General features: G+C 39.3%; 2 protein-coding genes across 4 annotated transcripts; both read right to left on the reverse strand.

Moving 5' to 3' along the window:
* Nucleotides 1-2109: 2109 nt before the first annotated feature.
* faim2b (Fas apoptotic inhibitory molecule 2b) lies at nucleotides 2110-7253 on the reverse strand. Its single transcript, XM_058373100.1, has 10 exons — nucleotides 6738-7253; nucleotides 6368-6431; nucleotides 5852-5928; nucleotides 5312-5376; nucleotides 5162-5215; nucleotides 5002-5052; nucleotides 3837-3876; nucleotides 3703-3740; nucleotides 3523-3610; nucleotides 2110-2959 (listed from the first exon to the last, which is right to left on the reverse strand). The coding sequence occupies exons 1-10, from the start codon at nucleotides 6750-6752 to the stop codon at nucleotides 2852-2854; spliced, it is 600 nt and encodes a 199-aa protein (XP_058229083.1). The 5' UTR covers nucleotides 6753-7253; the 3' UTR covers nucleotides 2110-2851.
* Nucleotides 7254-8607: 1354 nt separating this feature from the next.
* nr1d4b (nuclear receptor subfamily 1, group D, member 4b) lies at nucleotides 8608-25817 on the reverse strand. 3 transcript variants are annotated; one of them, XM_058373689.1, is made up of 9 exons: nucleotides 25677-25817; nucleotides 25246-25378; nucleotides 18192-18482; nucleotides 17881-17969; nucleotides 17603-17747; nucleotides 13343-13791; nucleotides 12421-12606; nucleotides 11601-11811; nucleotides 8608-11352 (listed from the first exon to the last, which is right to left on the reverse strand). In XM_058373689.1, the coding sequence occupies exons 2-9, from the start codon at nucleotides 25259-25261 to the stop codon at nucleotides 11156-11158; spliced, it is 1584 nt and encodes a 527-aa protein (XP_058229672.1). In that variant the 5' UTR covers nucleotides 25262-25378; nucleotides 25677-25817; the 3' UTR covers nucleotides 8608-11155. The 3 variants fall into 3 exon arrangements, with proteins under 3 accessions (XP_058229672.1, XP_058229671.1, XP_058229673.1); XM_058373688.1 differs by having other exon boundaries at nucleotides 25246-25763; XM_058373690.1 differs by lacking the exons at nucleotides 25246-25378; nucleotides 25677-25817 and adding an exon at nucleotides 19702-19840.
* Between the last annotated feature and the right edge of the window lie 343 nt (nucleotides 25818-26160).

Raw genomic sequence — 26160 nt, forward strand, 5'->3', positions numbered from 1 at the left:
AACAAAAATACAGTGAAAGAATCTGTTAGGGTTAATAATGATAATAATAATAATATCTGTAAAATAAACTTCCAGAAAATCCATAAATAAATTATTTAAATTAAATTAAATAATACTGACATAAAACTGATAAGAATTTCTTGAAAAGGGAATAGTTGAGTGCCACAAAGCCTTGTGGGTAAATTCCAGGAGGAAGAGCAGTCTACCTGATGTGTGTTTCATTTATCCATTATATTGTTTTATTTGTAGTGTTTGATGTGATTCCTGGTGTTTGATGTGATTCCTGGTGTTTGATGTGATTTGTGGTGTTTGATGTGAGTCGTGGTGTTTGATGTGAGTCGTGGTGTTTGATGTGAGTCGTGGTGTTTGATGTGATTCCTGGTGTTTGATGTGATTCCTGGTGTTTGATGTGATTTGTGGTGTTTGATGTGATTCCTGGTGTTTGATGTGAGTCGTGGTGTTTGATGTGAGTCGTGGTGTTTGATGTGAGTCGTGGTGTTTGATGTGAGTCGTGGTGTTTGATGTGATTCCTGGTGTTTGATGTGATTCCTGGTGTTTGATGTGATTTGTGATGTTTGATGTGATTTATGGTGTTTGATGTGAGTCGTGGTGTTTGATGTGATTCCTGGTGTTTGATGTGATTTGTGATGTTTGATGTGAGTCGTGGTGTTTGATGTGATTCCTGGTGTTTGATGTGATTTGTGGTGTTTGATGTGAGTCGTGGTGTTTGATGTGAGTCGTGGTGTTTGATGTGATTCCTGGTGTTTGATGTGATTTGTGGTGTTTGATGTGAGTCATGGTGTTTGATGTGATTTATGGTGTTTGATGTGATTCCTGGTGTTTGATGTGATTCCTGGTGTTTGATGTGATTTATGGTGTTTGATGTGATTCCTGGTGTTTGATGTGATTTATGGTGTCTGATGTGAGTCGTGGTGTTTGATGTGATTTATGGTGTTTGATGTGAGTCGTGGTGTTTGATGTGATTTATGGTGTTTGATGTGATTCCTGGTGTTTGATGTGATTCCTGGTGTTTGATGTGAGTCGTGGTGTTTGATGTGAGTCGTGGTGTTTGATGTGATTTGTGGTGTTTGATGTGATTCCTGGTGTTTGATGTGATTTGTGGTGTTTGTGAGTCGTGGTGTTTGATGTGAGTCGTGGTGTTTGATGTGAGTCGTGGTGTTTGATGTGAGTCGTGGTGTTTGATGTGAGTCGTGGTGTTTGATGTGATTTGTGGTGTTTGATGTGATTTGTGGTGTTTGATGTGAGTCGTGGTGTTTGATGTGATTTGTGGTGTTTGATGTGATTTGTGGTGTTTGATGTGAGTCGTGGTGTTTGATGTGAGTCGTGGTGTTTGATGTGATTTGTGGTGTTTGATGTGATTTGTGGTGTTTGATGTGATTTGTGGTGTTTGATGTGAGTCGTGGTGTTTGATGTGATTTGCGGTGTTTGATGTGAGTCGTGGTGTTTGATGTGATTTGTGGTGTTTGATGTGAGTCGTGGTGTTTGATGTGATTTGTGGTGTTTGATGTGAGTCGTGGTGTTTGATGTGAGTCGTGGTGTTTGATGTGATTTATGGTGTTTGATGTGATTTGTGGTGTTTGATGTGATTTGTGGTGTTTGATGTGAGTCGTGGTGTTTGATGTGATTTGTGGTGTTTGATGTAATTTGTGGTGTTTGATGTGAGTCGTGGTGTTTGATGTGATTTATGGTGTTTGATGTGATTTATGGTGTTTGATGTGAGTCGTGGTGTTTGATGTGAGTCGTGGTGTTTGATGTGAGTCGTGGTGTTTGATGTGATTTATGGTGTTTGATGTGAGTCGTGGTGTTTGATGTGAGTCGTGGTGTTTGATGTGATTTGTGGTGTTTGATGTGATTTATGGTGTTTGATGTGAGTCGTGGTGTTTGATGTGAGTCGTGGTGTTTGATGTGAGTCGTGGTGTTTGATGTGATTTATGGTGTTTGATGTGAGTCGTGGTGTTTGATGTGATTTATGGTGTTTGATGTGAGTCGTGGTGTTTGATGTGAGTCGTGGTGTTTGATGTGAGTCGTGGTATTTGATGTGATTTATGGTGTTTGATGTGAGTCGTGGTGTTTGATGTGAGTCGTGGTGTTCAGTTTATTCACTGCTGTAACTGAATATCTGTAAAATGTGAGTGAAAATATAAACGATGTCGAGGTAAAGAGCGAGAGCAGCGAAGACGTACTCCTCAGGACTCAGAGCGTACTGTCTGTTCCCCATCAACAGCTGAGTGTCAAACGCCAAAAACTACACACACACACACACACACACACACACACAAAATAAAGTTTAATTTACAGACAGACAGGCAGACAGACTCTCAGACAAACAGACAAATGCCTCTCAGACAGCTTCTCAGACAGACAGACAGGTAGACGTGTACATGCATAAACAACATTACAGACAGTCATACAGAGAGACACTAAGGTGTGATGTAATACTTTATCTCACACACACACACACCGATTATTCTACACTTCTAGAAGGTTCTTTATTTCTCACCATGGTGAAAGTGACAGCACCCAAAACCCCATAGAGTGTGTGTAGCAACGGAACCTGCAACGAGAGGAATACACACCTGTCTGTCTGTACTGTACCTGTCTCACTGACCACACCCACACTCTAGACTCATATAGAACATATACAGTGTATACCTGTCTGTCTGTACCTGTCTCACCTTCACATTATCCCTCTCTCTGTCTTTTTTTTTTGTCCATGGTATTGAACGTGTAAATCAGAGTGTTAGCTGTTCCAGTCTGTAAACACTGCAGTGTGTGTGTGTGTGTGTGTGTGTGTTCAGTGGGATTAACATGTTGTGGTCTAGTTTTATTTTTAGACTCTCACTAATCCAAAGGGGACGAGGAATCCCATGACGAGCGTGGAGATGAGCAGCACCAGGCAGAGGTTCAGCAGGAGACCCTGGAACGACGTGACGTCGATCTGAGACGTGAGAAGGAGAACGTGTTACACTCCACACAACCCAAAATCTGTTAAAGAAAACTAAAACAAAAATCCCTTATCCTGCAGATAAACGTTTCATTACACTGGAACCTCCACAACAACAAACATCACTGGAACCTCCTGAGAACTTCTCAACTCTCTGCTGGTGACCTCTTCACATCGCCATGGCAACGACGTGAAACAATCACACTTACAGAGACGATGGAGGTGCTCAGAAAGTACACACACACACCTGCACACAAACACACACAAACAAACACATGCACATACACACATATACACACACACACACACACACATGCCATACACACAACTGCACATAAACACACACAAATACACACAGCACTGACACTGGAGACTCCTTACACACATCATACATGCACAAACACAAATACACACACACCACACACACACACACAAACAAACACACATTTCTGGACATTTGTGTATTTTTATTGCTGGACTCTTCTCAGTAACATTTTGAACATTCCCACACATTACGTACCTCATGGTGTTTCCAGTGTTAGTGTGTAAACCCTCACCTTGGTCTGAAAGCTGAAGACGGTGACACACACACACACCACGGCCGTGATGCCCACACACACCATCACAGACCTCGTGTTGTAGTAACTGTAATGACCCACAGAGCATTCCATAATAAACACACACACACACACACAGAATTATTAAAGTGGATCTGAAGGAGAGGAAACAGAACTTACCTGGAAATGAAACCCAGCATGAAGGACATGGAGAAGGTCTGAGGAACAAAGAGAGGAAATGAATCTTCTGAAGAGAAAAACCTGAGAAATATTCTCCCATGAATCCTCACTCTAATATTTCTACAGAAACTCACAAAGACAAAGAGCAGCAGCAGATTCCAGGGGAACGTCCTCCTGAAACCCAGAGAGAGAGAGAGAGATGATAGAAAAACTACACTTCCTTTTCTTCCTCACTTCTCCCCCTCTTCCTCACTTTTATCTTCCTCACTTCTCTTCTTCTTCCTCACTTCTCTTCCTCACTTCTCTCCATCTTTCAAACTTTTCTTCTTCCTCACTTTTATCTTCCTCTTCTTCACTTTTCTTCCTCTTCCTCACTTCTCTTCCTCACTTTTATCTTCCTCACTTCTCTCCATCTTCCTAACTTTTCTTCTTCCTCACTTGTATCTTCCTCTTCCTCACTTTTATCTTCCTCTTCTTCACTTCTCTTCCTCTTCATCGCTTCTCTTCCTCACTTTTATCTTCCTCTTCTTCACTTCTCTTCCTCTTCCTCACTTCTCTTCCTCACTTTTATCTCCCTCATTTCTCCTCCTCTTCCTCACTTTTATCTTCCTCTTCCTCACTTCTCTTCCTCTTCCTCACTTCTCTTCCTCACTTTTATCTTCCTCTTCCTCACTTCTCTTCCTCACTTTTATCTTCCTCTTCCCCACTTCTCTTCCTCACTTTTATCTTCCTCTTCCTCACTTCTCTTCCTCACTTTTATCTTCCTCTTCCACACTTCTTTCTTTTCCTCACTTCTGTCCCTCTTCCTCACTTCTCTTCCTAACTTTTCTTCCTCACTTCTCTCCATCTCCCTAACTTCTTTTCTTCTTCCTCACTTTTATCTCCCTCTTCCTCACTTCTCTTCCTGAACTGAATTGGACTGAAATCTTTCTGCTGATGAAGCAGGGTGCTGCAGGTTCTACACAGAACCAGGTTCTTCACAGAGGAGTTGAATTTGAACTCTAGAAAGATTTTTTTTAAATCACAGATTATTGAGTAAAACATTCGATATTTTTAATATCATTTAATTAAAGAAAAAAATGAACAGCAGGTTCTGGAGGAGAACTCGTTACTGCGCCAGGAATTAAGAAAATGAAATGAAGTTAGACAAGACTAACAGTTCAGCTGAATTACATTTTATTTACCAGGTTTAAATTTATGAAATTTCAGATAAAAGTATTATTATTATTATTATTATTATTATTATTGTTGTTGTTGTTGTTGTTGTTGTTGTTGTTGTTGTTAATAAATAAAAGTCACCTTAAATCTCCACTGCAAGCCAACATCAGATAGGTGACTAGAAAAAGGAGGCTGCAGAAAAAAATATAAATATATACATAATAATAAATATAAATAAATAAATAAATATTCAGAACATGTGATCAGTATCAGTGTTATGGATTGTTGCCATGTTTATCACCTGAAGCTGGAGTAAAGCCCAGGATGAGTCTGAATATAAAACCTTACCGGGTCACTACAACACACATAAATTCATTTCATTTAAAAATAACAAACACTTTCATAAAAAATGTAAATGGAGGAGGAATTAAAAAAGGAGAGTTTTATTCACTAAAAGGTGAAGAGAGACACGACAGCCAGGGTGAGGAACAGCTGCAACATCAGGATCGAATACACCTGAAACACAGAAGAACAAAAACATCAAGGTCATGAAGTCCAGACGCTCAGACCACTTCAAATAGTTTTAATAAAATATTCACAATTCTCTCTGGTATATTATTTATAAAAGTGACTTTAAACATCAAACAAATTTAACTGAATCAGTTTTTATTAAAAAAAAATATATATATATATTTATATAATATATATATATATAAACATTATAAAGTGCAAAATATTCAAACCCTTTATTTATTTATTTTAAAATTATGCATTTTATTTTTAAAATTGAAATTTAATCAAATATGAAGGTCATTTATTTATTATTAATATGCTATTAATGCTATAAAATACACAAGATAATATTGTTAAGTGTAATGCATTTGTATGAAATTAATTTAAAATAAACAGGAAAAAAGGTTTTTTTTTTTACTACTCCACTTTTAAGATAAGTCTCGAGTCTTAATATTAATATCTTTCTAATAATTTTTACCTTTCGCACAAAAACACGCCTGATGTTTTCATCGTCCCACAAAAACGCCCCGTCGCTGTAACAGTAACCCGGACATCCTGCAAAATAAACAAACAAAAAAATTCATTATTTTCATCATTTATTCAAATTTGTTTCAGCACTAATTTTATAACTTTCCTTGTTATATAAAAAATAATAATATAACTTTCCATACCATACTTTCATAACATTTCTTAACCAGCAGAAAAAATATTTTTATTTACATTACATATCAGACATTTTTAATTAAAATTTGCATAAAGAAATTAGGGGCAAATTAATCAAATAAAAACAAATTATTTTAAACAGTTTTTTTCCCATTAATTTTCCAGCCGTTCTTCTAAATTTACATCAAATCGATAATCATTTTAATTTTAATTATTAACAGAATTTTCAGAGTTTTGTAAGATGAATCACTCAGTTATATAATCTTAATTTTTTTTAAATTATTTATAATTTTCAAAAATTCCAATTAGAGCGATCGTTTTTGTTTGTTACCTGCGTTCGCCTCCTCGTAGCTCGGCGGTAAAGTTCCAGCTACAGTCGCGTCCGAGGGTGACACCTGGGACAAGAACAAACAAACAAACAAACAAAAATGTCTTATATGTTGTAATAACACACAAGCGTGCAGCCAAATCTTTAAAGTTAAGCTAAGTTCTAACAATGCGTATGGTATTAAGGAGCTCATTTAAAAACACAAACACTGAATTTGAAAAATCTGATGCTAATGCCAACGCTAATATTTTACACATTGTCCAGTCTGTTTACACAATAAACCACCTGGTTTAATATCAGATCTAATTCTAATAATCCTGATTTACTCTGATTTAATCCATATCAGATGATATGTTAGCAAAAAGAGCTTTACCTTCTTCTGGGTCATGTTTCCTTCGTTGATTTTTTGCCTCCTTTTGAAAAGAATGATGATAAATATTCCTCAGAGTTTTATTGATCCATAATCCAGCGTGTGTCCTCAGACCCTCCCTGCAGTCTGTACCACCAGATTAACTCAGACTTTTATTCAATCCTACTCCCATAATCCCTCAGGAACAACTCCCCCCGTTCTCAGGGTCAGTAGTACATTCCATCTGCATTAACAGCAGACAAGAATGTACCACTTTAACAAAAGGGGGGGGGTATATAAATCTTCTGAATATATTCCTTAGAGCTATTAAAGTATGAGAGGAGGATCAGCTAAAAACAGAAGAGAGAAGAGGATGAGATCATCAGATGCAGGAAGATCTGGAAAAATCCTTATTTCTTGATGAAGAATGTGAAGCTCCAGATAAATGGATTGTGTAAGAGTGTGTAAGGTTCAGAGTTAGCTAACTGTAAACTCCTCACAGCTTCAAGGAAAGAATAGAAAAAAAAAATTATTTAAGGACTGCACACCCTACACACACACACACACACACGCGCACACACACACACACGCACACGCACACGCACGCACACACACACGCACGCACACACGCACACACACACACGCACACACACACACACGCGCACACACACACACACGCACACACACACACACACACACACACACAGTTCACTGGATAATTAAAAGATTTTATTCTCCTTAAAGGGTTCTGTGGAAACCAAGAGAGTCTAGCTTTATGCTAAAAGTTCTTCCTACCCCCCCCCCCCTTAAAAAACAAACAAACAAAAAAAGTGTGTAAAGTAACGGGGAAAGTAAACTTGTGATAATCTGTGAGTTTAGTTACTGCTTATAATTTTCTTCTAAATATCCAGAAGCTGTCAGGAGTTAGCATGAAGCTAAGCAGTCTTGGTGCTTGATGGGTTCTTTAAAGGTTCACTGGATAATTATGGTTCCTTATCTGAAACCTGAACCAGTTCTGATCAGGAAAAACCTCTGTAGGGTTCTTCACAGCACCTTTCATGATTCCTGCAGAGAGATGATTGAAAAATTATTAAAAAAAAATAGGCTAAATCATAATAATAAAAAAAATATTATATATTAAATAAAATAAATAAATACATAAATAATAATAATAATAATAATAATAATAACACCTTTTTACTACCAACATGAAGATATTTCAGTATTTTAAAATTCTAAAAATAGGTTAAATAATAAAAAAAAATTAAAAACACAAACAAACAAATAAATAACAACAACAATAATTATTATTATTATAATATAAATAATATTTCAGTATTTTAAAATTCTTAAATATAAAAAAATTTAATTAATGAATAATAACTTTACAATGATTTTTTTAATACAAACACAGATATTTCAATATTTTACACTAAACTGTGGTGTCGCTCGGACAGCAGGGGGCAGCAGTGAGCTAACGATAACAACAACAACAAAAAAAGGAAAAATACACTATGATTATGATTTCCATGAATATAATTTTTCTTAGCGGGAAATGGCTCATAAATGTCGTGTTCCAGTGCAGTCAATATGATATATTTTGCATATATAATTTTTTACATATTTGACAAAAAAAAGTCAGTGTAGAATTTTCCAATTAAGGAAAATTAATGAATTAATGAATTAATTCTCGTTTAGAAATTCCTAATATAACATTTTTAATTTTTCTTTGGAATTCTTTTTATCTAGACTTTTCACACTTTAAAAAGTTTCTCATTCAGAATAAACTCATTTGGAATTTTATCATATTGATTTTTTTTTCTATTTTGTTAGTGTATGTTCATAAATCTGATCAAATGATTAAATAAATTCAGGTTGTGAGATAAAAATCAAAACATGCAGAAAACACGGATAAGGCAATTTTGTTTATTATTATTTTTAACTCTGTGAATTATAACAAAAACACATTTACAAAATATCCAGACGAGTGAGAGAGAGAAGAATTCAATAATCTGTAATATTACAGATCTGATCATTTCTGGAAGAACGACACAGAAAACAGATCATCTGATTTATTTTACTAAAGACACGAAAACCAGGCCTCCTTTTCCCTTTTATAGATTTTCTATGAATTACAGAACGGAGAACAGTCTCGTCATTCAGACTGACACACAGATACAAAATACACACACACACACACACACATTGAAGGAAAACATTCTTCCGTACACACTTCCTGAAATAAATCCCACTCTGAGGTGGTCAGTGGTCTTTCAGCGATGTGAAGCAGCCAGAAAACCTTTAAATAAAATTTAGTCTTTAGAAAAAAATGAAGAAAAGAAAGATTTAGGTGTTAAAATAAAAACCCTGAAGTTACACAAACCTCAAAATGTTGTATAATGTGTGAAGATTCAGAGAAAAGAAAAAAAAAATATTATAATGTTAATATTAAATATGCAAATTTATTCGAATTTCTGCTCTGGATCACATGAGAGTTAGATTCTAAGCAGAAAGTTCAGCTAGCTTCACGGTATTATTATCATGTGCTGATTAGCGTGACATCCGCTAGCTTTTTATGTAAGTTTAGTGGCTCGCTAAATTCACTAAATAAGCGAATGAACTGGAAACATCAGCAAAGTGCTACATGTAAGGATCTTGCTAGCATGGCTAACGTTGCTAAATAATAATGTATTTTGTGTTTTTAAGGCTGCAGTCGGACCGTCTGTTTAACTTTACTCTGTGTTTTAGGAGGGAAATGATGAATTGAGGGAAAATCCATTGGTCCAAGATGGCCACCTTTATAGAAAGCTCCTGGGTTCTAAACCACGCTGGTTTGTCTAAAGATCTGCCTGACATGTAGCTACGCCGGGGCCTGACATGTAGCTACGCCGAGGCTGACATGTAGCTACGCCGAGGCTGACATGTAGCTACGCCGAGGCTGATATGTAGCTACGCCGAGGCTGACATGTAGCTACGCCGGGGCCTGACATGTAGCTACGCTGAGGCTGACATGTAGCTACGCCGGGGCCTGACATGTAGCTACGCCGAGGCTGACATGTAGCTCCGCCGAGGCTGACATGTAGCTACGCTGAGGCTGACATGTAGCTACGCCGGGGCCTGACATGTAGCTACGCCGAGGCTGACATGTAGCTCCGCCGAGGCTGACATGTAGCTACGCTGAGGCTGACATGTAGCTACGCCGGGGCCTGACATGTAGCTACGCTGAGGCTGACATGTAGCTACGCCGGGGCCTGACATGTAGCTACGCTGAGGCTGACATGTAGCTACGCTGAGGCTGACATGTAGCTACGCTGAGGCTGACGTAGCTCCGCCGAGGCTGATATTTAGCTAAGCTGAGGCTAAATTAGCTTCACAGCAACATTAGAGGTTGCAAATTTCAGACAAACACGTTTCAGATGTTCCGCTAAACCTGAATACGCTTCATATTAATGTTCCTTTAAACAGAAGGAAATCTGCATGTTATAAAAACAGTTCAATATTCAGTTAGACCTGTGATCATTAATAACAACAAACAATTTAAACAATTCTGAGAGTTTTTCAGCGTTAAGGCAAAATCATCTGGGTCTTTTTTTTAAACATTGATCTGAAATAAAGTGAAAATATAAAAACACAAGGTGTGAAATGCTTTAAATGATTTACGCTAGCTGCCTGTTTCAGAGCAAACATCTTCCTAGAAGTTTCCATGGCTACTAAACTGCTAGCTATCTAACATCATGTAACCTAACAGCTCAGCTAACACTTTAGCACTAGCAGAATGTAATTATTTAGCTAAAGTTCGTATTTAGCAACGTTCCTGCAACATTTCAACCATCATCAGAGTATTCAAGGACAGGATGTTGTTTTAATGGTTACAGCCGAACCTTCACAGAACTTGCTGAAAATTCCGACTGAATGTTCTAGTAACATTCTGGGTTAGCGTGTAGCTGAGCCACTGGTTTCTGAGCTAAGACATTAGCAAGTCATTTGGAGTAAATGTAATCCCACCCCCTGGGTCCTACTCGCAACCGCTCCGAACGGGTCTCGAACCCGGGTCCCCGGCATGGGAGACGGGCGCTCTAACGAGGAGGCTAAAGACTGCAGCCTCTAGCGTCAGTTGCTAGTTCGCCTCTTGAGATCAGGGGAGTGAGGTTTTACCTGCACAGCATCTACCGCTGGCCTACGTTACACAAACATCACATGAAAAGAAAAGATGGAGCTGAATCCCAGAGCAGATGCTGCTGAGGTCCGGTTACGTTAAAATTCTGACCAATAACAACAACAACAGGTAGCAAGATTACTGATACATTCTCATAATCATATTCAGGCAATTATAATGATATGCAAATTTCAGAGGCATCATGTCACTACATTCTTTCCCTTTTCAAGGCAACAGTGTAATTTAGCACTTTTTTATAAACGTTAAATCCTTTATTTATTCTTAATTAGGAGTCGATGCGGAAAGCTAAAAGTTTTTCAGAGTGCAAGCTGTTTAGCGTTCGCAGGTCTGGAAGACGTAAGAGCAGTTTGGGGAAAATCTCGCCGTCGTTCGGGCGCCGTTGTGCAAGACGCGATCGCAAAGTGTTGATTAAATTATCCTGCAGCTTCTCCACGGCGGCCATGTCGGAAATACCAGAGCGATCTGTAAAGGAGGGTTAAAATGATCTAAAGATGAATTTTATGACATGGACACAAACTCCACCACAACTAACATGTAGCAACTAGCAGAGTAATTAGCATAAAATATTACTGCTCTGCGGAACACAACGCATTTTTGCCGCTAAACCATAAAATACTATTGTTTTTTTTGTTTTTTTGCAAAATCTTTTAGCTGTTAGCTAACGGCAGAAGCGAGCTAGCAGAACATAATAAACTGCTCTAAATACGCACCTGCAGACACCAGCACCACGGCCATGAAGAGCGACACCTCGTCCGACTCCAATCCCAGCATGCTCAGCTTCTCACTGAAGTCAAACATGGCGTCCAGCAGTGTGCCCATGCCAAGAGCTCTCAAAAACGCCAGAGGATACGTCTGTCCGTTTAAAAACGTCACTGTCCGCCGTTTAGCATCGAAGAGTGAGGAAAACCGCACCATCAGAACCTGAGGAACATGCAGATTAGCGAAGAATGTTCAAATATTTGCTAGGAAATACGGATTATAATATAGAATATGGTTCATAAACACATTTAACAGGTTAATGAGGCAGTTATGAACCTGCTATAAGTTTTTATAAGGTTATGTTGATGTAATGATTCTGAGTTCATCATGAAACCTTCATGAGGCTATTAGCTGTTATGAAACTCTTATGAGGTTATAGACCAATTATGAGGCTACTATAAGGCTGTTATGAAGCAGGAGATTGTTATAAGATTGTCACAAAGCTGTTATGTGGCTCTTATAAAGTTATCGGGGGTTTGGGGTTGTTGTTGTGACTCTTATCTTATAATGCTCTTAGGGTCTTAAGAGTTGTTAATAAGCTTGTCGTAGGAGAGTTATAAGGATTTATGAAGCTGCTATGAGATTGTGAAGGTGTTATGAGGTTGTTATTGTGCCCTGGGCTGTGATCATGCTGTCAGGAGGTTGTTCTGACATGGGTTCCTCTTCAGAAATTGGTAAGGAGTTATTATGTAAAGATGGTGTTATAAAGTTGTTATGAAGATGTTATGAGGTTGTTATGGAGTCATGATGATGTTATTCAGGTCATGTCACCTGGAAGGTGCCTGATTTGAGCAGTCGGATCTGGTCGTCTTGGCGGAGTGTGTGAAATCCCGGGATGCCGCGAGAAAATTCCACAACGTCTTTAACTGCAGGACTGAAACACTGTGAGAAAGAGTCCCAGATCTGCTGAGTGGAGAAATCAGACGAGGACACGGGACTCGAGTTCAGAGGACATGCCTACAGAGAGAGAGAGAGAGAGAGAGAGAGACAGACAGACAGACAGACAGACAGACAGAGTGAGAGAGAGAGAGAGACAGACAGACAGACAGACAGACAGACAGACAGAGTGAGAGAGAGAGAGAGAGAGAGAGACAGACAGACAGACAGACAGACAGACAGAGAGAGAGAGACAGACAGACAGACAGAGAGAGAAAGGGCGAGGAGAGAGGGAGAGCGAGAGAGAGAGACAGACAGACAGACAGACAGAGAGAGAGAGGGCGAGGAGAGAGGGAGAGAGAGAGACAGACAGACAGACAGACAGACAGACAGAGAGAGAGAGAGAGACAGACAGACAGACAGACAGACAGAGAGAGAGGGCGAGGAGAGAGGGAGAGCGAGAGAGAGAGAGAGACAAACAGACAGACAGAGAGAGGGCGAGGAGAGAGGGAGAGCGAGAGAGAGAGAGAGAGAGAGAGAGAGAGAGAGAGAGATTATTACACACATTATAGAGAGAATTCTATAGCAGTAAAGCAGCTGGATGTAAAATAATAAAATAATAATTAAAGTGACATGAAGAAACACATGCTGATGTTGAGAGATGGAGAATTAAATAGGTTAATTAAAAAGGAGAGTAAATAAACTAATTAATAAATAAATATCAAAATGAATTAGTAGTGTATTATTTAACGAGGGTGAGAGGGTCAGAGCAGTCTCAGTTCAGATAATCTCATGGAACTCATGAAGGTTCACACACCAGAACTTTCACTCCAGCACTCGGCCTCCAGGAACACGGCATCTCCGTCTTGATGTCACTTCCTGTGAGCTTGGGTTTGTTTTCAGCTTGAGTGAGTGTGAATCTGCCCTGGACGGGGCAGGATGGAGGTGACGTGATGTGAGGAGGAACAGAGTGGTGCTGAGACTCGTGAGACTGTGAGGAAGCCGTGTCAGGGTCGTCATCATCATCACCGTTTATCTTCACCAGCTTCTCCTCCTCCTTCACAGCAACTGGGAAATGAGACGAGGCCCTGATCACCTCGCCCGACCCTAACCGGTGGCACTGAGGACTGGGGGTGGTGTCCATGGACAGGGCTTCGGAGGGCGTGGCCGAATCGGCGTCCATGGGGTTGTGGCTGTTCATGAAGCTCTGCATTTCATCCAGCAGTCGCTGTTTCTCACGCTTAGGGATGCGACCAAAACGCACAGCTGGAGACGACAAGAAACGGAAAATTAAAAGAATTTCAATAAAAATACTGCTTTAAAAAAATTAAAAATACTTCACACATGCAGACATCAGAGTCCTGAACCATTATAATATTACATTTAAAACTTTTTAAAATTATTTTTATTTTACTATTTTATTCTGTCATTAGATATTAAACATTATTTTCTTCATTTTTAAATCTGTAGATTCTGTCTATAGGCCTGATTAAATGTGAAAAAAACTTGGAAGTGTTTTATATAAAATGATATTGTAGAACTTTCAGTAACCTTCATTTCAGCTCAACTTACGCTTTATAACATGATCTATAATTTATTATAATTTATACTCATTTAAAATATAAGTTGAACTCGACCCTGCAGCCTCTTTTTCTAGTTAATGAGGTCAGCAGGTCAGAAACATCAGGAGGAGTGATGTCACTGAGAGAGACGAGTAACGAGGCTAAAGAAGAAGAACAAGAAGTGAACATTCTCACTCTGAAACTCAATCCATCTAAAACTCGTCTAATATCAGGAGCATGAGTCATTCATTCAGTGTGTGTGTGTGTGTGTGTGTGTGTGTGTGTGTGTGTGTGTATCATGATGATGGAGTGTTCCGTGAGAAAGGTGTGGTAGTGTGTGATCTGTGTCAGAATAAAAGCAGCTGACAGACACACACTCCGACCTGCAGAACATCATGTTCACGACCTGCGTACTCCTTATCCTGATCATCTAGATTCTGAACTCGTGGCATGAAGAATGAACAGCAGTAAAAAAACAAAACAAAAAGCAGGTCTCTTAGTGGAGATGAGTGTTTGTGTTCAGTCAGACGTCTCACTATCACTGTATTCTACACTCTCTAATCCTACTGACCAGTGCTGTGGCTAAAGCCAGGGTTTGTGGGCAACATCACAGCATGGCAGGTATTATATAATTACAGAGAGAGAGAGAGAGAGAGAGAGAGAGAAAGACACAGAGAGACAGAGACAAAGAGATAGAGAGAAGACTGAGAGAGAGAAAGACACAGAGAGAGACAGAGACAAAGAGAGAGAGAGAAAGACAGAGAGAGAGACAGAGAGAGAGAGAAAGACAGAGAGAGAGACAAAGAGAGAGAGAGAGAGAGAGAGAGAGAGAGAGAAAGACACAGAGAGAGACAAAGAGAGAGAGAGAGAGAGAGAGAGAGAGAGAGAGAGAGAAAGACACAGAGAGAGACAGAGAGAGAGAAAGACACAGAGAGACAGAGACAAAGAGAGAGAGAGACAGAGACAAAAAGAGAGACAAAGAGAGAGAGAGAAAGACAGAGAGAGAGACAGAGAGAGAGAGAAAGACAGAGAGAGAGAAAGACACAGAGAGAGACAAAGAGAGAGAGAGAGAGAGAGAGAGAGAGAGAGAAAGACACAGAGAGAGACAAAGAGAGAGAGAGAGAGAGAGAGAGAGAGAGAGAGAGAAAGACACAGAGAGAGACAGAGAGAGAGAAAGACACAGAGAGACAGAGACAAAGAGAGAGAGACAGAGACAAAAAGAGAGACAAAGAGAGAGAGAGGGAGACAGAAAGAGAGATGGCCCGATCATATCACGTATAAATGTTACGTTACTGCACTAACAGTGTACCCATACTGTAACAGTAAGATGACGATAATGTAACCATAAAGTAAAACTGTAAGAAAATATTAAAATTAGGGCTGGGGAAGTTCACGCGTTATCACGTTAACTCATTAATTCATTAACGCTGACAATTATTGCGCGTTAACACAGTTTTTATAATTTTGTAAATAATTTTAAAAGTCTGCTGGTAACTGGCTCCGAATACATATACAGACAAACGACGGGTGACGGGAGGGGTGGGATCTCGTTTCCTATTGGCTTGGGATAAATGTCATGACGTGTCTGAAGCAATGAGAGCATTTTGGATGAGCGTAAGTGTGCTGCAGCGCTCACAGGAACCAGAAAAGAAGTCAAATCGGCGGTTAAACAAAGACGGAAAACAGGCAGGCAGGCAGAGAGAGAGAGAGAGAGAGAGAGAGAGAGAGCGTGCGTTAACTCGCGTTAACTCATGACAATCATGCGATTAATCGCAATTAAATATTTTAATCGATTGACAGCCCTAATTAAAATATTCTCATTTATATTCCAATAACACAAGAATATAACTACACTGTAACTATATAAATATATATGCTGCAGAGTTCTGGACTGTGATTGGTGGTCAGTGGTCAGTGGTCAGCAGCTCTGCAGGTTTACATTAAAGCTCTCACTCACGTGTTTTCTGTATTTGAGGTAAAACCTGAACGCTGCTTCGTGTCTTTCTGACGTTTATAAAATATTCTCTCCTCCGACTTGTTTTTGTGCCGTGAGAAGTGTGTGATGTGGGCGGAGTCTGAGGAGCACAGGGTGTGTTATCTAGAGCAGAAGTAATGAGGTTAAAGAACCAGTCCTGAGAGAAACAAAATAAGACACTGAGCAACTCGTCAGACTCCGAGAGTAACTCCAGAAGAATCTGGACTCAGAGCAGCGTAAAAAATGAGTCACTGAACAACGAGATGTACTGCAACATGAGTACACGTCTGTTACACGTCTGTTACACGTCTATTACACATCTATTGCACATCTACTGAACATCTATTGAACATCTACTAAAAGTCTACTGAACATCTACTGAACATCTTCTGAATGTTTCCTGCACGTTTCCTGAACATCTACTGAATATCTTCTGCACATCTACTGCCTGTTTACTGCACTTCTAATCCTTCCATCTTCCTCACCAGTACTGTGCATATAAATGAATAAACTCCACTCAGAGGAGCAAATCCTTTGTTTCTGTTCTCAGAGCTTCAGCGAGAGCGAGCTGAGCTCAGGAACATCATCACGCTGCTTTTCAGGTCACCTGAATACATCTCCTACTGCAGAACTGATTTATTACCTGCTGCAGAGAAACTCAGAGACATAGTGCAGCACCATAATATAACAAATAAAATAAATCATCTAATAATAATTATATACTGAAGAACAACCAAAAACACAATACAAAATTAAATTAAATGAATTAAAATACTAATGATCTTAAATAAAAAGAAAAATAGTAACGACACCAGAGAGAGAAACAGTTCAGAATGTCGAATACTTTAGCAAATAAAGATTAAGATTAAAATAAAAACAAACTTTTTAAGTAAAAAATAAGAATATTTTCTACTTAACAAGAACAAAAAAATTGTAATAAACTATTTTTTAAAAATATTATTTGAAAACGAAACTAAAATAGTCTACTGAGAAATTAATATAAATAAATAAATAAATAAATAAATAAATAAATAAATAAATTCCATCATAAAAAATATTTAAGAAAGTAGGATTTACTAGAAATGAGTGAAATTACTGAAAGTTTTTAATGTTTTTTTTTAATTTGATGGATAAATTATAAATCAATTTCGAAATGAAAAACTAATAAATATGTAAAGATAATACTATACAATAAAAATAAACAATAAAATACTGTCAGACTTAATACATTTAAGTTGGGGTGTGTGTGTGTGTGTGTGTGTGTGTTTAGGAATATTTATGTTGAGAAATGTGTATTTGACTTCATTTGAAACTGAATCTTTTTCCCGCAGTTGATTGTGTGAATTAAAACCAACATCATGGAGAAGCTGAAAATTCAGAGCTGTAGTTTATTTATCAGGAAACACACACATGAGGTTAGTGAGTGTCTTTAGTGTGTTATTATTCATTTTGTTATTCTGTTTTCAGATTTCTGCTGCAGGATACTGATGTGTTTGACATGTGACAGCATGGTTTATAAGCGTGTTATAAAGGTTCTGACCGTCTCTGGACATGCCGACAGAGAGACACTTCTTGAAGCGACAGTGCTGGCAGCGGTTACGGTTCATCCTCACGATCAGACAGTTCTCGTTCTTCACACACATCTTGTAGCTGATGTTCTGCTGGATGCTGCGTCTGAAGAAACCCTGAGGAGAGAAAAGCAACGCATGTTAGAGAACACGATGAAAAACATGCCAGGTCCATGCTTTTGTAGACTGTGTGTGTGTGTGTGTGTGGGTGTGTGTGTGTGTGTGTGTATGTGTGTGGGTGTGTGTGTACCTTGCATCCCTCACATGCGTGAACTCCATAGTGAAATCCTGATGCGATGTCTCCACACACTTTACACAACAACACCATACCACCGGGCCCTACTCCAGAAAAACATCAGAGAGATTCAGAGTGAGTCAGAGAGAATTAAAGAGATTTAGAGTAAGTCAGTATCAGAAAGAATCAGAGTGAATTAGAGAGAATCAGAGTGAATCAGAATCAGAGTGAATAAGAGTGAATTAGAGAGAATCAGAATCAGAGTGAATAAGAGTGAATCAGAGAGAGTCAGAGAATCAGAAGAGTCTTTTAAGAATTTGACTCACTTGTAAAAGCACTGCATGACCTCCTGCCTGTGAGCAACTGTGCGTTTACGCTCTGTCCTGATGAAGTAATGTGTGTGCTGCTCAGTTCGGGGAACTGGAAGACGGGTTTAGGTGAAGAGGAAGTGCCAGGGGTGGGGTTTGGGTCACTGCTTGTGGTCATGTGCTGAAGGTCGGAGCAGATTTCCTCTGGAGAAGAAGGCTGGGACTGAGAGGAGGGAGAGTGAGTCTGATATCCGCTAGACGGACTGTCGGGACTCGAGCTGGAAGAGGCGTATAAAATCACTCCTGCTCCTAAACACACACACACACACACATACACACACACTGTTAATAAAAATAACACAAAATTGAATCCATGTGCTTTGTCCTGATAATATATAATTAATATAATTAATATAATATTAATATATAATATATAATTATTGTAACACACTGAGCTGTTTGGCGTAAAGCTGCTCATTAACCTCATCATATTCTCCGAGTTATAGGATATGTCACTCACACACACTTACATACATACACACACATACACACACACACACACACACACACATACATACATACACACACACCGCCTTTTACAGCCTGCAGAATACCTCAATTCCAACTGGTCTTACTGCTCACTCACCAACTCTAACACACACACACACACACACACACACACAGCTAATGTGAAAGTGTCAGAGAAGAAGCCAGACACAGGAAAATACAGAACTTAAAGGGTAACATTATCATTATCATTATAAATATTTATTTTATTTACTTTGGCTGTTCTTCATGTCATTAATCTGTTTAAATCAATAAATGAAAATGTGAAAAATAAAATGACATTTTCAAAAGGGAAGTGGAGAATATATATATATTTATTTATTTATTTTTATTCTTTCTTTATTTTTCCCACTTGACTGTTTGTCCTACTTTCAGCAGTGTGTGTGTGTGTGTGTGTGTGTGTGTGTGTGTGTGTGTGTTATAGTTCAGGGCTCCACAGGAATGTTCCTCTGTTCCTAGAAATCAGAGTGGGCGTGGCCTGCGCGGAAACACATCATTCTATAGACTCTCGTTACTCCCGGCTCACGTGTCTAAACCCCGCCCCCCACATCCCTCCCCCTACGGCCGGTCACGTGTACTGCGCTATCCGCCAGCCATCTGATCCGCTTGTCACGTGGGTTCGCGCGCACTGAATGAACGGAATAGTGGGGTCCCTTCGGTGACGACACGCGAGGGGGGAATTTAGCCAATGGGATCGGGCCACGTCATCAAATATTTTTTTTCCTTTTAAATTCATGTCTTTTTAGCGACGTGAATGAGAAAATACTGAAATAACAGCGACGCATTTACACGTGTTATACTGAGAGGAACAGGGTGAGAGGAACAGCTTGTAGATCTTTAAAAACAAAAACAACAACAAAAAAATAATATATTTTAAATGTAAAAAATCTTGATAATAAACAGTTAGTGTTTTTATATACTGGCAAGAACACAATTCAGCTAAAAGTTTGTGCACCCTGACCTTCACACCCATGACCTTGTAGAACGTCTCATTCCAGATCGATTCCCTTCACTGTTCTAATCAGCTCCACTCTTCTGGAAGGTTCTCCACTAGATGTTGGAGTGTGTGTGGGGGGATTAGTGATCATTCAGCTACAAGAGCATTAGTGAGATCAGACTCTGGTGTTGTGAAAGTGTCTGGTGGTCAGTCGGTGGTCAGTGGGCTTGAGTCAGAGTCAGGACACTCCAGTTCTTCACTCCAACCTTCACCTCCACACCATGTCTTCATGGAGCTCAGGAGCTTTGTCATGCTGGAGCAGGGTTTGTGAGGAAGCTCTTGTGTGTGATGGTCAGGGTGCACATACTTTTGACAACACAGAGTCTATAGTCAAGTAAGCTAATTTAATTCAATTCAATTTAGTGTTAAATTATAAAGTCTATGAAGTCCATTGCTTTGTGGTGCACTTTTTTTCTATTCTGAAGGTCTGCACACGTGCACCTGACCTGTTGATATGCGCTTAAAAAAACCCGGGAGCTAGGCTGGAGAACACGAGCAGGTCATGAAGTCAGGAGGTCACGACATTTCCTGAATAAAAAAAGCGTCTGGTGTTCTGCTGACAGACCGATTCTACCACGCCCGCTCGTTCTCTCCCTCTCTCTCTCTCTCGTCAGTGAGTCAGCGCTAACGTTCTCCACATTCCTGCCATGTTCCTCAGACGTTCCTCACATGTGCACAGTTATAAAAACACAACAACAGCGTGTCAGCAAACAGCTTTTGTTCAGCTGACACACATCTCACACACCTGCTGAAACACGTCCAGCGTGTAATGTGTTTTTCTCACACTGTGTGTGTGTGTGTGCGTGTGCGTATTCCAAAGTGTATGCAAATCAGAACTTTCCATAAAAGCCACATGAACTGAGAAAATGTAACATTTTTTATGTAAAATGATCCGTGGCTACGTGAGACACGTTAAACTGCGTGAGACACGTTAAACTGCGTGAGACACGTTAAACTGCGTGAGACACGTTAAACTGGAACAATGTTATGCCGAAACATTACACGGCTCACATGAACGACATATAATTAGCATCACTAATACTGCACTGGATAAAGTAATTATGCATTAGTAAGTCTGCATTTAAAAATGTCTGTATTATACATAAAAAATTAATAATAAAATATGTTTTTTTTTGCTGTAACATTCAGCAGTGTAAAGGAGACTTTTTTATCGAGATTGTTAGCCAGAGAGACAGATTCTACATAGATATGATCTGACATGCTAGTGATCAAGAACATTTCTAGCTAACACTAGCTAGCTAAAGAGTTAACACAAATAAAACGGTTTATGGCTTATGTATCACATATTGCTTGGGCAATCTTCTGGGAAAATAATTCAATTTAACGCTAACAATCAAACGAGCACACTAGTTAGCATGACAATATCTGGGCAAGCTGGTTAGCCAGGAAGCTAACTTTAGCAGTATATTCTATAGCTAGCTAGCTTTCTAGACAATCAGCACCACAACAGCTACCTAGCTTTTTAAATGACAAGCTACTAGCTAGTATTTCAGCGTCTGTGAGGCTGCTGTTATTTACAGCTACTTTCTGAAAATTGCGTTAATTATTGAGTAATAATTTTGCTACAACAAAAAACATCAGGCCTTAAAGTTAACAAACGCAAAATATTACACACTACACAACTGTAACGACAACAACAACATAAGAGACGATAAAATAAAGACGTGAGCAAAAACCTGACACTTTTCAAATGTGCTATGAGATGCTATGTTAACAAAAACAACAACAACCACAATAATAATAACGATAATAATAATGATAATAATAGTAGTAGTAGGTGAGGGATCAGCTCAGTGGTCTGTTGAAGTGAACGCTACGTTCCTGGAGTCAGAAGCTGTAATATCTGACCTGGGGTTAATCTTCAACTCATCATTTCCTCGAATTTGAATTCTAATGTAAAGTAATGTACAATTCTGTAAATGATTGATGCTGTGCCCAGTTCAAGGTCAGTGTTTTTTTTTTTTGTAACACGAGAACAGCAAATCTTTCACTGTACCGGATTTTATCGTCCACGCGGCTACACATTAACTCACACTCAGATGGAGATAATCATCTGAACTATAATGCTGCTGTATGAAGCAGGAGAGAAAGAGAGAAGCAGCCGTGTTCCATTAACTCTGTGACCCAGTGACCGCTGGCTGCATCACTCCGATACTCCAAAATAAGTCCGAGTGCCAGTATGGAGGACGAAAAGGGACGAACAGAGACGAACCTGCTGATCGGCAGCTTGTTTATGTCTGTCTCAGATCAGACCTGTGTTCGAGTCTAAAAATGACACCAATATTAATGAAAGGTTTCTGAATACACAGCCGAAATAGGTTGCCAGATTTTTTTTTCAGAGCACCGGCTTTAAACCCTAAAAAACTGAGGGATAGAAAATATAGACTGAAGAAGGTAAAATTTTATTTCTTTGCTGTGGATTCTAATATGACGCAGCATAAACACGAGAGATGATTAAAATAAACAGAATAACATGAAGATATGTAAATTAATAAAGATATGTAAATAAAGATTTACATTTTAAGTGTTGAAACAAATCTAAACAGAGTCCATTATATTGCTGATACATCACTGCATGGATCGTGTGAGTCTTAATGGTCAAATGATTCAGCAGATCAGAGAATGGAACAGCACTCCATCCAGCACTCCATCCAGCACTCCATCCAGCACTCCATCCAGCACTCCATCCAGCACTCCATCCAGCACTCCATCCAGCACTATTTATATTATTTTATATTAACACAACTTTAACAAATCTAAATGGAAGCCATGTAATTCAGACCGTGAGCACACAGTGTGACTGTAGCTGATTCTGTCATGTTTTTAATTCACTATTTTCACTGAATAAAATAAACTCAGTGATTGTGTTAAATCGATGATTGTGTTGATTTGATGCACTCTCCTGGATAATCTAGACCAACGCTCGTCTGCTGCTCTGCTGTAACTCTGAGCTGACGTGTGAACACAGACTAACTCTGGAATTAGATCTGATAGAGAAAATTCATTTTCACACATATTCAAACATGCACAATGCAAATGTGTAAATTTCCTGTTGGGATAAATCATCTATCTATCTATCTATCTATCTATCTATCTATCTATCTATCTACACACACACACAGACAGCTGAGGAGCAGAGCTGGGAACTACACCAGCAGGAGAAGTTTATTTTTAGCTCCTTTTTGTCCCTTTTTGGCTTCCACACACAGACAGCATTAATAATAGAAAGGAGGGTGGAGGAGTCGCTGGAGGGAATCACGCGTGGCACGTGGCTGCTGGAGCTCATCCACGTGAGTCTCAGAGCGAGCTGTGTTACCATGAGAAAACAAGCTGAGGTTATAAACAGCGAGATGTGTGTGTGTGTGTGTGTGTGTGTGCTATTTTATTCAGCAGGATATTAATACACTCCTCTGGAGACGATGACACACAGCCTTAAGTGGAGCAGAAATCCCATTCAGCCCAAAATACTCTGCATTTTACTGCATGCATTCAACATCATTATCTCATCACCTGTTTATCACTTCACCGAAAGAATCTGGAGGTTTTTAACTTAAACATTCATAAATGAAACATTTCTGAAATTCGTGATTTCTGTTACGATTACGAGCTACAGAAACAACAGCTTCTGGTGAAATTGGGTCTAAATCATGAATTCAGGATGGTTATTATCACTTCTCGCAGTCAGAAGAGAGACTTTCTCATCTGACAGAAGGACATTTAATTAATGAAGGTTAATTAGAGGTTAATTAGATTCAATTAACACCAGAATGGAAATCGTTAGAGATATCTGTGCATGTGTGTTAATTCAACACCCTGTCTGTTGATCTGTAGGCGTTCTTACTCAATTATGAGTTCACACACACACACACACACACACACACACACTCAGGAGGTTAAAGAGCCTCTAACTGGGTCACATTAACACCTAACCTCAGTGTACGTGTCAAATTATCCCCTGAGTTTTATATCCAGGTGTTAATTCACCACTACACACGATTTCCCTGCAGGAAAATAAACAACCATCGTTATCTCTAGAAGATTCCGCCGGCCTTCCATCACAACGTAAATGGTCCTAATACTGACCCAGGACTGAACCGAGGTGTGTTTAATGGCTTCCAGTCCAGTTCAGTGTGATGCTCACCTTAACATTAACCTCTGAATTGCTCAGGTCAGTAACTGAATAAAGAACGAGAGAATTATTAGAATTTGCAAACGATTTCCTTCAGCGTTAAGTTTCAAATATTTCATCATGTTCAATAAACTAAAACTGTTTACAAATTAAATGTGTTTTGCATAAAAGATAACATGAAACATCTCATTTTAAACAGTAAAACACTCCTAAACATTAAGACCAGAACCGGGAGCCAGACGCTCAATCAGCAAAATACTGACAGAACTTTCCAAAATTCCAGAAATAAAGCTGATGGTCAGAATCATTTCCGTTTCCACGAGACACCATACAGGTGAGCTTCAGGGGTTTGGGGTTAAAGGTCATGCTCAATGCTCTAATCACCTGGGATATGAACTCACACCATTCCCAGCACACACCCAGCACCCCCCCCCCCCCCCCCCCCGAGCCTCCATTAAAACTTAGGATTGAAATTTACATTTGAACCTCGACTGAGAAACTGCAGAGTTATCTCAGAGCAACATCTCGGGATCAGAGACACGTCAGATTCGTGTGAAACGATCCGCTGCACGAGCGCGTGTTGTTATTTATACACAGCTTTATTTATTTATTTATTTATTTATTTATTAGGTTATTGTTATGTATTGTTATTATTACTGGAGTTTGGTTAATTTGCGATCTTAATAAGAGAAAGTCACGTGAGATTTATAGACGCACACTTCACACTTTTAACGGGTTAACTGCACGTGATTTTTTCACACGATTTATTTTCACGTGATCAGACGTGATTATAAACACAGGCTTGTGTAATGTCGAGTCTGTTCATGTGAAGAAACTTGACATCACACGTGAAATGAGTCTGTAAAAAGATTTTATCGAATAAAATTTTATCGAATAAAACCCACTGTATCGTGCACGTGCAGCGTTGATTACAGATGTAGATTACAGATGCAAAAACACACACAGTGGGTTCAGGACACCCCACCACCACCACCGCGTGCACAGAGAAAATAATGCAGCTGTTTTCCCCGTGTGTGAACATCTGCCTGTTTAAGTGATTAGCATTAATGAAGTCATTAAGCGGTTACCGAAAACCTTCATTAGTTTGGTGTTTCTGAACACCTGAGCTGTTTACATGTCCGAGACCAGGGGTGAGTGTAATGCAGCTGGATTTCCCTTCCGTGATTAGTCGAACTATTGTCTCACATCACAGCAACAAACCCAGCAATAACCACATTTACACCAAACTGCGCAAAAATAACAAAGACTGGAAATACCGCGGATCAGCTAGAAGACACGATGACGTCACTATCGAAAATTAAATCACCATCATCATCATCATCATCATCATCACTCACCTGAGCTGTTATCCATCGTGTGTTGATCAGGATGGAGCTGTAGTTAGTGGATGTGACTTGCCTGCACACATCCAGGTGAGATCATGACGCACAGCTCGCGCACTGAAGCCTCGCGCACTGAGGAATTCTCACACTGACCCGGAAATAAAGAATATAACAAAACCTGAGCGATATTCGGTGGAAGCAATAATAACAATATGAATATAAAAACGCGGTGTGTGTGTGTGTGTGTAGGTGAAACGTCGCGTCCCGGTGTGTTCTCCTCTGCAGGGTGTGTGTGATGTACAGTAGCCAATTTCTCTTTTCCTAGAATCGCAATTACTGGAAAATCCAAGTGTGTGGCTTATAACTGCACTGAACACACACACTCTCGCTCTGAACACACACACTGCCGTATCTACACCATAAAACACACACGCACGCGCACACACCGTTTATCAGGGTTCTCCTTTCCTCGAGTCCTCTCGAATATTTGTTTCTCTCTCACGGTGTGAGTGAGTGAGTGTGAGTGTGTGTGTGTGTGTGTGTGTGTGCCAATGATTTCATACACACACCTTCCATTTCAGTCTCTTGTGTGTTTGTGTGTCTCACGTTTCCATTGGCTCCGCTACATGTGAGCGCTGCCCTACTGACACACATTTCATGCAAATATATGATAATTTTATGCAAATAGACACCAAAACACACCCACTGAGGCGCGGCTTGGTCTAACCGAAACCACGCCTACCATGTAGTCATTCTCTTGCTATTGTCTCTAGTGGCAGGGAGAGGAAATGCAAGATGTTTATTAAAAAGAAAATGTATAAAAGAAGCAGTCATTTAAATGTACACGGAATTTGGTGTTTTTATAAAACGCAAATTAGCATTAGCAAGTTTGTTTTTAGTTCCTCGATATATTTTATCTACTAAATATTA

The sequence above is a fragment of the Hemibagrus wyckioides genome, linkage group LG21 (assembly GCF_019097595.1).
Source record: "Hemibagrus wyckioides isolate EC202008001 linkage group LG21, SWU_Hwy_1.0, whole genome shotgun sequence".
NCBI lineage: Eukaryota > Metazoa > Chordata > Actinopteri > Siluriformes > Bagridae > Hemibagrus > Hemibagrus wyckioides.